Source organism: Arabidopsis lyrata, assembly GCF_000004255.2.
Source record: "Arabidopsis lyrata subsp. lyrata unplaced genomic scaffold ARALYscaffold_7, whole genome shotgun sequence".
NCBI classification, from domain to species: domain Eukaryota; kingdom Viridiplantae; phylum Streptophyta; class Magnoliopsida; order Brassicales; family Brassicaceae; genus Arabidopsis; species Arabidopsis lyrata.
In genome coordinates this window covers 23,501,550-23,512,344 of record NW_003302549.1, presented here as the reverse complement: position 1 = coordinate 23,512,344, position 10,795 = coordinate 23,501,550, and the positions used below count along the sequence as shown (strand labels likewise).

The 10,795-nt window shown below is 38.5% G+C and overlaps 3 protein-coding genes across 3 annotated transcripts; all 3 read left to right on the top strand.

The window, feature by feature from the left end:
* The first annotated feature begins 633 nt into the window (after positions 1–633).
* LOC9306878 (probable receptor-like protein kinase At5g38990) lies at positions 634–3,496 on the top strand. The gene has a single exon (XM_002870762.2). The coding sequence runs from the start codon at positions 637–639 to the stop codon at positions 3,343–3,345; it is 2,709 nt and encodes a 902-aa protein (XP_002870808.2). The 5' UTR covers positions 634–636; the 3' UTR covers positions 3,346–3,496.
* Positions 3,497–4,362: 866 nt separating this feature from the next.
* LOC9306877 lies at positions 4,363–5,106 on the top strand. Its single transcript, XM_002870761.2, has one exon. It carries the CDS (start codon positions 4,389–4,391, stop codon positions 4,893–4,895), a length of 507 nt encoding a protein of 168 aa, XP_002870807.1. The 5' UTR covers positions 4,363–4,388; the 3' UTR covers positions 4,896–5,106.
* A 518-nt stretch (positions 5,107–5,624) lies between these two features.
* LOC9306876 (probable receptor-like protein kinase At5g39020) lies at positions 5,625–10,479 on the top strand. The gene is given in 4 exon segments (XM_021017259.1): positions 5,625–7,683; positions 7,685–8,036; positions 8,038–8,127; positions 8,130–10,479. Coding segments are annotated over 4 exon segments (2,433 nt in total). The 5' UTR covers positions 5,625–5,809; the 3' UTR covers positions 8,247–10,479.
* The last annotated feature ends 316 nt before the right edge of the window (positions 10,480–10,795 follow it).

Genomic DNA, 10,795 nt, shown 5'->3' with positions numbered 1-10,795 from the left:
AATCTAATTTATGTCAAATTAATTCCGTTGAATCTAGGCAAGTGGTCTTAAAACCCTCGATTTTAGTTAAAACGTTATCACATTTAAGCTAAGTCGCGATTTATTAGTTTTAGTTAGCACCACATGAAAAAAAACCTTGAGTTAAAGGTAAGATTGTCCATCGTTAGTAGGTACAGGTCAGTAAGAAACCCGAGCAATGCAATAAAAATTTCACGTCATAGAATTACCCGTGGAGTCGTTCATTATAATCGTATATAGTGGATAGATATGATAGATTGATCGTCATTTGCAATAGAATTAGGTCAATATCTATGATGATAATGTGCATATACGATTAAAATAAAATAAAAATCGGCACCACATCTTTTACCAGGGCCTTTTTTTGTACATGAAATTTTTATACAATTTTCCCCTATACCAACAGATGAGTCCATTTGTTTTATTTTGTTAATTCATTATCATCTTTAATTACTTACCTTAATGTTAAAGACAAAAATACAAGTTGGACGTAAAATGACATCGACGACGTCCCCACCAAAGAAATTTCATCGAAACCTTCTTCTTTCGCTTGACCTGAAAAGTCAGTGGTTGACTCATAGACTTACTCACCACCCTTGGCTTAAATGATACACTCGAATGTCTTATCTTCTCAAATTCTTCATTCCTCTTCTTCTTCCTTTTTCCATTCCAATGATTTGTCACGCTTTGTTACTTTTCTTTATCCTCGTCTCTGTCACCGTAGTAGGAGAAGGAGCAACGACGGCGTTCGAGCCCACCGATGTCTTTCTCATCAACTGCGGCGATAATTCAGCCACCAACGACCAAAGTGGCCGAACATGGACGCCGGAGGAGGTAAAAGCTCTGCCGTCAAATTCAGACTTTGCGTCCTTCACTTCAGATGCGTTATACCAAGACTCAGGGATTGCTCAAGTGCCGTACATGAAAGCTCGGATTTTCCGATCTAACTTTACGTACAGTTTTCTAGTCTCTCCCGGCTGGAAATTCCTCCGGTTATACTTTTATCCGACCCGTTACGGTTCCGGTTTCGACGCTGCTAGTTCCTTCTTCCTCGTCAACGTCAATGGTATCACTCTCTTAAGAAACTTCAGCGCTAATTTAACGGCAAAGGCTTCCAAACCGGAGTCAAAGTCTCTTATCAAAGAGTTCATCGTTCCCGTTCACCAGACTCTCAATCTCACGTTCACACCGTCTCGGGATTCGTTTGCTTTCGTTAACGGAATCGAGATTGTCTCCATGCCTGACCGGTTTTACTCAAAGGGAGGATTTGACAACATGATAACAAACGTCGGTAGCAATGCTGACTTCGAGATAGACAACTCCACGGCTTTCGAGACCGTTTATCGGGTAAACGTCGGCGGAGGAACAGTCAATGACGTCGACGATTCAGGAATGTTCAGGCGGTGGCTTTCCGATGATGATTTGGATAATTCGGGAATCATTGTGAACATTCCAGGTGTCAAGATCAACTACACTGAGAAAACTCCGGGGTATGTTGCCCCGGAAGATGTGTACGCCACGTCTCGCCAAATGGGGAACCTACAAGACCCTAAACTCAACCTTTATTTCAATCTGACGTTTTTCCTTACAGTCGACGCCGGGTTTAACTACCTCGTGAGGCTACATTTCTGTGAGACTCTCCCGCAAGTGAACAATACCAACCAACGCGTCTTCTCCATCTTTGTGGGATATCAGATGGCTACCAGATCTGTGGACGTGATTCTGATGAGCGGTGGTCCTCGGAATCCCATGTATCTAGATTTCCATGTGAATGTTGGTTTTGAAAATGGGCCGAGACCTGATCTACGACTTGATTTTCATCCTATGATGGATGATGGTGCATCCTATTATGAAACTCTTCTAAATGGTGTGGAGATTCTCAAGCTGAATGATTCTCAAGGTATTCTCGCAGGACCTAATCCAAATCCTCAATTACCAACGGACTCAACACCAAACCGTGTAAGCCCGCTGAAGAAAAAAGGTAATAAGTCACATCTTTTGACTATCTCACTTGCAGTGGTTGGTTCTGTAGTTGCGCTAGCGATTTTTGTTGTTGTTGTTGTCCTCGTTGTGATGAAGAGGAAGAAGATGAGCAACGAGTTTAGTGTACATACCACAAGCAAGCCATCTACGAACTCGTCATGGGGACCTCTTCCGCACGGGACAGGTTCTACAAATACAAAATCAGCCACATCTCTCCCATCAGATCTTTGCCGTCGATTCTCTATATCCGAAATCAAATCCGCCACAAACGATTTCGAGGAAAAACTAATCGTTGGAGTAGGCGGATTTGGTTCTGTCTATAAAGGACGAATAGACGGTGGAGCCACGATTGTCGCGGTTAAACGGCTGGAAATTACATCAAACCAAGGTGCTAAAGAGTTCGAAACAGAGCTCGAGATGCTCTCAAAGCTCCGACATGTACATCTCGTCTCTCTAATCGGATACTGCGACGATGACAACGAGATGGTACTTGTCTATGAGTATATGCCACATGGTACACTTAAAGATCATCTTTTTAAGAGGGACAAGGCCTCTGATCCTCCATTGTCGTGGAAACAGAGGCTAGAGATTTGCATTGGAGCAGCTCGTGGACTACAGTATCTCCATACTGGCGCGAAGCACACGATCATACATCGAGACATCAAAACCACAAACATACTTCTCGATGAGAACTTCGTAGCTAAAGTATCTGACTTTGGTTTATCAAGACTTGGTCCTACTAGTGCTTCTCAAACGCATGTCTCCACAGTCGTTAAAGGAACGTTTGGTTACTTGGACCCCGAGTACTATCGCCGTCAAATCTTGACTGAAAAATCTGACGTGTACTCCTTTGGAGTTGTTCTGTTGGAGGTTTTGTGCTGTAGACCGATCAAAATGCAAAGTGTTCCACCAGAGCAAGCAGATTTGATACGATGGGTGAAGACAAATTACAAAAGAGGAACCGTTGATCAGATCATTGACTCAGATTTAACCGATGATATCACTTCGACATCGATGGAAAAGTTTTGTGAAATAGCCGTGAGATGTGTTCTAGATCGCGGTATCGAACGGCCATCGATGAACGACGTCGTTTGGGCGCTTGCGTTTGCTCTTCAGCTTCACGAGACCGCTAAGAAGAAGAGTGACAACGTGGAGTCTCTGGATCTAATGCCAAGAGGTGAAGTTGGTACGACGACGGACGGAGAAGATGACTTGTTTAGTAGGACTACAGGAGACGTGGCGAAATCGACCACGACCGATGACTCTGTTCCACTTGTTGGTGATGAGAGGAGTGGTTCGAGCTGGGGAGTATTTTCGGAGATCAATGAACCAAAAGCACGGTAGATTTGATGGCTTGGTAAACAAGTATTACATTCTGGTTACGGTTAATATATTTGTGTACGTATACTTGTTGAATTAAAAAATTATTGTATATAAATATTTGGCAGTTTAAGTTAATTTCAAATAAATAATCTTGATGTTTGTTTGAGTTTAATGTCGCTTTCTTCCTACGAGTACTTCCTCTACCTAGTGATAATTAAGGAGCGCAAGTACAAATTATAGTCATCGAGTTAAGCTAAGCAATGACATTAAGAACAAAGAAGTTTGTCTAATGAGTGGTGTTAAATTTTTTGCCTAATCTAAATCACAAACAGGATTCGCCAAAGCTTTAATGACAAATTTTAACCCGAAGAAATCTTATCATCAAAACTACAAATAAATTTTTATAAAGGTTTATAACATTTGCTTATGTACAAATATTATTCCTATGGGTACACATAATTTTTAGTTTAATTAATATGGTTACGAGTAAATAAAGATTCTTTATGATAGATTTTATCAAAGACGATAAAGTCTTTTTTTTTTTAGGAAATTTAAATTCCTTTTTTCTTTAATTATTTTAAATTTTAGTGTTAAGGCTAGGTTGTGTGGTAAATTTATGTATATTTAGAGAATACTAGAGACCTAAATTGAATTATGAAGTGTATGTATATTTTACCTGAAGATAATTACTAATGCCAAATCGATAAATAACTATTTTAATTATTATTTTTCTTAAAACATGGTCTAGATAACAATAGATCTCATCAATATCTTTCTAAAACATATATAAAAATAATATTTGTGGAATATTAACAAAGAAATCTAATACGTTCCATAGTATAACGTCCGTATCAATTATATAACGAAGCAAAAGAAATAATACTCTCGTTAGAATTTGTTAAAATCCTATATAAATTAAAAAAGGATTAAACTTCATCTAGAAAAAAGGAAATACGAATAATCACAAAAAGAGAAGGAAATGCTCAGTATATATATCTAAAACTTTCAAAACCCTAACACACCAAATCTCAAAGGGATCACAATCTTATATTACTTTTTTCTCGATGATAAACTTGGAGCAAGAAGCCAAAAGAAAGCAGATTCGTGATGGCAAAAGAAAAATTGATCATCACGTAAATACAACGTTACTCGTGAAGATTTTTGAAGCATTCGCAATCGATGACAGAGATCTCTTGAAACCTTACTATGGCAGTAACTACTATTTTATCAAGGCATGGTTAGACGATACCAAACAATACGGAACATATGTGGTAAAAGGTTTCAAAGACTACTCTTTTGCGGTTAATCAAGAAATGAAGATTCCTTTAGATTTTCCTGCACAGTATCTTTACATAGAATTGCTTAAAGGATTCTCGTATAGAGATCCTGGAACATCCAACGGAACTGTTGTGATGGGTCGTGCAAAGATTCGATTGCCTCCTCTTACCAGCTATAAGGTGGTCTCCGGTGACATCGATCTCGTCGGTTTGAATAGTGATCAATGTGTCGTGAAAAAGGGAAACCTAAAATATGCTATGAAAATTCATAGGTATGTCGCATTGGATGATTAGGGTTTTTTCTTATGTTTTTTCGGGGATTATTATAAGAATTATTGGCCTTAATATTAAAAGTTTTCTATAACTTGTGGTTGATTTGATATGAGTTATCCTTCTAATTCTATCACATCTATGCTTTATATATCTATGTATAACTTCTTTTTGGTCAGATCTATTCGTTATATACCTATATATATGGTCTTGTTCTTTTCATTGTCGCTAGCGACACCTTCAGGCGACCCATTACACTGCCTTTCTCTCTTTTTATCAGTCCATAGACATTCTAGCTACACCTTTCAACAATCTATCCATCATTTTTTTTTTTTTTCTATCCATCATTGTTATTCATCTCTATCAAAGTAATTGGTCGCTGGATTTAATATTAAGCAAAAATTCAGTGCGTTATTTTAGAGTCTCTAGCAACATCAAAAAGAACAAGCCCTATGTAGAGATGTTTATGAAGCATAGCATACTATGCATTATTTCTAATTGAAATTTGTATACTGTTTAATATATAGAGAATCTAAAAGTTCGTAAATGAAAAAGAAAACAAAGAAGGGTGTGATTGGTTGGAGCGGTAGACTTTTCTATATTCATCTTAAGCATAGGCACCAAACATAAGCTCAAAGTTTGTCCAACAATTTCAACCACTAATGGCTTCAGACCATTATTGCATCAGACATGAATGGACTAGTAATTATCATGGCTTAACAAAAGGTGAATAATGGTCCCAATGATCAAGTTGATGAATAATTAAGCTGTTTTGATTATCTTATTGGTTTTAATGCAGCAATTGACACTTCGAAACAATTATTTGATTTGCTTTGTCAGTTCAACGGTTGACCCATTGATTAGCCCACCATCCATGACTTGAGCTTAACTGCTTAAGTTATGCACTCATCTCTTACCTTCTTCTTAAAAAAACTCTGATGATCTGTTACGTTTTGTTTCTTTCCTCTGTTCTCGTTTCTGTTACCGATGGAGTTATGGCGGCGTTCGTGCCCACCGATGTTTTTCTCTTCAACTGTGGTGATACTTCCAACAACGTCGACAACAATGGCCGGAATTGGACAGCAGAAGATCGGAAAATTCTGTCGTCAAATTTAGTCAACGCTTCGTACACTTCAGAAGCATCATACCAAAAAACAGGAGTTTCTCGGATCCCGTACATGAAAGCTCGAATATTCCGATCTGAGTTCACTTACAGTTTTCCAGTCACTCCTGGCTGGAAATTCCTCCGTTTATATTTTTACCCGACTCAATACAAATCCGGTTTTGACGCTGTTAACTCTTTCGTCTCCGTCAAAGTCAGCGGTTTCACTCTCTTGCGAAACTTCAACGCTGATATAACGGTACAAGCATCCATAACAGAGTCAAGTTCTCTAATCAAAGAGTTTATCATTCCGGTTTACCAGACTTTGAATCTCACCTTCACACCGTCTGAGAATTCGTTAGCTTTCGTTAACAGAGTCGAGATTGTCTCCATGCCTGACCGGTTTTACTCAAAGGGAGGATTTGACGACGTTGTAAGAAACGTCAGTAGTAACGTTGACTTCGAGATAGATAACTCGACGGCTTTCGAGACAGTTCACTGAGTAAACGTTGGCGGACAAATGGTCAATAATGTCGATGATTCAGGAATGTTCCGAAGGTGGCTTCCGGATGATTCTTTCGGAAATTCAGGATCCATTGTGAATGTTCCGGATGTAAAGATCACATATACGGAGAAAACTCCGGCGTATGTTGCCCCATATGATGTGTACGCTACTAGTCGCTCAATGGGCTACTCCACCAATTTGATTTTCAAGCTGACGGGTATGTTCCTCACAGTTGATGCCGGGTATAACTACCTCGTGAGGCTACATTTCTGTGAGACTCTTCCACAAGTGACTAAACCAGGCCAACGCGTCTTCTCCATCTTCGTCAAAGATAAGATGGCTAAGAAAGAGATGGACGTGGTACGGTTGAGTGGTGGTCCTCGGATTCCAATGTATTTAGATTTTAGTGTGTATGTTGGTTTCGAAAGTGGGATGAGACAACCTGATCTACGACTTGACTTGCATGCTTTCAAGGATACTAATCTAACCGACGCTATTCTGAGTGGTGTAGAGATTCTCAAGCTGAATGATTCTGATGGTAATCTTCCCAGACCAAATCCAAAACTTATAGAATCTAAGGACTCAAGACCAAACCATTCTAATGTAACGCCACCAATAAAAGGTAAGCCACATGTTTTGGTGATAATCCTCATAGCCGTTGGTTCTGTAATTGGGCTAGCGACTTCCATTGTTATCATCATGTTGTTGATCCGTCGGAAGAAGAATAAAAAGGAAAATAGTGTCATCATGTTTAAGTTACTACTGAAACAGTACACTTATGCAGAATTGAAGAAAATTACAAAATCGTTTTCCCACACCGTTGGGAAAGGAGGGTTTGGAACCGTATATAGAGGAAACCTTTCTAATGGGCGTAAGGTTGCAGTAAAGGTCTTGAAGGATTTGAAGGGAAACGGTGACGATTTCATCAACGAAGTCACCAGCATGAGCCAGACATCTCATGTAAACATTGTTTCTCTTTTTGGTTTCTGCTATGGAGGGTCCAAAAGAGCGATTATATCTGAGTTTTTGGAGCATGAGTCTTTGGACCAGTTCATCTCTAGAAAGAAATCATTGACTCTGGACGTGGCAACAATATATAGAATCGCGCTAGGCATCGCTCGGGGATTGGAGTACTTGCACTATGGCTGCAAAACAAGAATTGTGCATTTCGAAATTAAACCTCAAAACATTCTACTAGATGGCAATTTGTCCTAAAGTGGCGGACTTTGGCCTTGCCAAGCTTTGTGAGAAAAGAGAAAGCATTTTGTCATTAATAGACACAAGAGGAACTATTGGTTACATTGCGCCAGAGGTGGTCTCAAGAATGTACGGCGGAATCTCCCATAAATCAGATGTGTATAGCTATGGAATGTTGGTCCTTGACATGATCGGAGCAAGATACAAAGTTGAAACCACAACTTCCAACGCTAGTACAGCTTACTTTCCTGATTGGATCTACAAAGATCTTGATAATGGAGACCAAACGTGGATAATTGGAGATGATATAAATGAAGAGGAAAAAGAGATTGTGAAGAAGATGATATTAGTGAGTCTTTGGGTGTATTCAACCATGCCCATCAGATCGTCCACCGATGAACAGAGTCGTGGAGATGATAGAGGGTAGTTTGGATGCTCTTGAAAACCCCCCCCCCCCCCCCCTAAGCCTTCTATGCATATTTCCACAGAGCTTATTCTTGAATCTTCTTCGATTTCTAATGGCGAGGAAGCTGGAAAACAAACTCAAACCTTTGATTCTACTACTATTTAGCGCAAAATTCTGATTTTTTTTGTTTTTGATGATTTGATAGAAAGAATAATTAAAAAGATAAGAAACATTTTGCAAACTTTTTTCTGATTCATTAATAATTAATAAATCTCAAAAACTATAACAAATCAATAAAATATATTTCTATACAATAATCAATCATGAAGTTTCTTCACAGGGAGTCTTGTTGATGATAAATCATATGCCTTGCTTTGGCGTAGATTCTTCTAAGTGGGCATGGGGCTTATCAAGCAAAGTAAAGCAGTTTGACACAAAATCAATGCGTATGTAGTTTTCGATTCTTTGATAACAATTTCAATGCATATGACACATAATCAATTTTGTTGTTGTTGTTGTTGTCAATTTCAATGCAAAAGACAACAAAAACATTGAGAATGTTTCTCCTTTTACTGTTTTATTGATTAATGTCTAAAACTATGAACATTGAAATTGTGACACCGTTTTCTTAGCTACCATGGCATGCAACGTTTTCTTTTAGTGTGTGAGACATTCTAAGCCAGATGGAGGGTTTGCGTTCAGGGTTTAAGTGAAACATATGATAGGCACGTAACGGGTTGTTTACAAGGGCCGTTAAAGCTTAGGGAGAGAATCGTAATTGGCTCTGTAAATCGTTGGCTCTGTTTCGAGTATAAAACCAGAGTCCCAATGATCCTTTTGAGCTGTGTGTTATATCTTCCATTGACCATTGCTATGAAAATGTGAACTTTTGCATGTGTACCGTTACCTGGGAGAAGTAGATTACCCGAAATGGTGGCTAAACTCGTAAAAAAGTGATTGTGTCTTGTAGCTCTCCGGTTTGCGATTCATGTTCGTTCAAATAGTGAAATTAGAGAGAAAGTGGTCCAATTCTTGAATCAATTCTCAACAGACTGGTATGTCTTCCGGCAATGTTCGATATTGAAATTTTTGATGATATGCAAACTTTGGCCTCTGGAAACGCAAGTGTCTTGCAAAATAGGAAGTTTAGGTATATGACTGACGTTCTTAAGCCAAGATCAAAAGTAGAAGAAGACGGAAGTAGAGTAAAGGAAGAAGTAATTGAACCAAGATCGCAACTGGTCAAAAGACAAAGGAGAAATAATTTCAAGTCATGAACCTCTTGATCCTCAGTCTTGGTGAAGGAAAGTCTAAAGAGGTTAAGAGATACGTATAAGTTCAACTCAGAAGGTGACTTGGCTCAGACTCAACAATCTCATCCTGATGTCCTTTATGTTACTGATTTGTCTAAAGCCAAAAGAAAAAGACTATTATTGTTGTGGTCCTTACAGAAGCTCAAAGATTGCATAGAAATTTAACCAATTACGCTTCAAAGCTAGACTGTTGAAAACCAGAAACCATTGTAAAACAATAAAAATTCTCATTTTTCGAATAATATGGCCAATGCTAAAAAAAAAAGAGAGAGAATAAAATGGTCCCAAAGTTGCTGTATATTTGTTTTTTTTTCTTCTTTTTTTTTAGACAAAAACCATAGTTGCTGTCTTTTGCTGTGCTATTTTTCTTATTGGTTGAAAGAAACTTGAAGAGTGAAAATATTTATTTGGTTTTATGGCAGCAAATGTCAGATTTGACATAGTCTTTTCGTTAGTGAGTAGTGTTTCTTTCTTTGTAAGAAATTTCTTCGAAACATTTATTTGTTTTGCATAGTCAGTCAACGGTTGACCCATTGACTCACTCACCACGTCCACGGCTTACACTTACAATCATACACTCATCTCTTATCTTCTTCTCCCTCCACTAAACCATTTTTTTAAAATACGATGATCTGTTACGTTTTGTTTCTTTTCTCTGTTCTTGTTTCTGTCACCGATGGAGGAGGAGGAGCTAATGCCGCATACGAGCCCACCGATGTCTTGTAAGTGCGGATGAGGTCAAATAAATTACGGAAAGTAAACGAGACAAAAAATTTGTTAACGAGGTTCGGTTTTTCCTACTCTCCGGGACCACGTCCAGATTTCGATTCCACTAGAACAAGAAAGCAAATACAACCTATTCGCAAACGCGTAAATCAAGCACAACCCTCTTGATTCACTGCTCCGTTCTATTAACATGAAATCTTAAGGATAAATCTCTACCCTTAACTAAACTCTCATGAGCCTAGATTTAATCAGGATAACCTAACCCTGAGCCAAACTCCCTCTGAAGGTGACTTGGCTCAGACTCAACAAACTCATCCTGATGTCCTTTATGTTACTGATTTGTCTAAAGCCAAAAGAAAAAGACTATTATTGTTGTGGTCCTAAAAGAAAAAGACTATTATTGGTTGAAAGAAACTTGTTGAGTGAATATATTTATTTGGTTTTATGGCAGCAAATGTCAGATTTGACAGTCTTTTCGTTAGTTTCGAAACATTTATTTGTTTTGCTTAGTCAGTCGATGGTTGACTCACTCCACCACCCACGGCTTACACTTACAATCATACACTCATCTCTTATCTTCTTCTCCCTCCACTAAACTTTTCAAAATTCCGATGATCTGTTACGTTTTGTTTCTTTTCTCTGTTCGCTCTGTAAGTGCGGATGAGGTCAAATAAA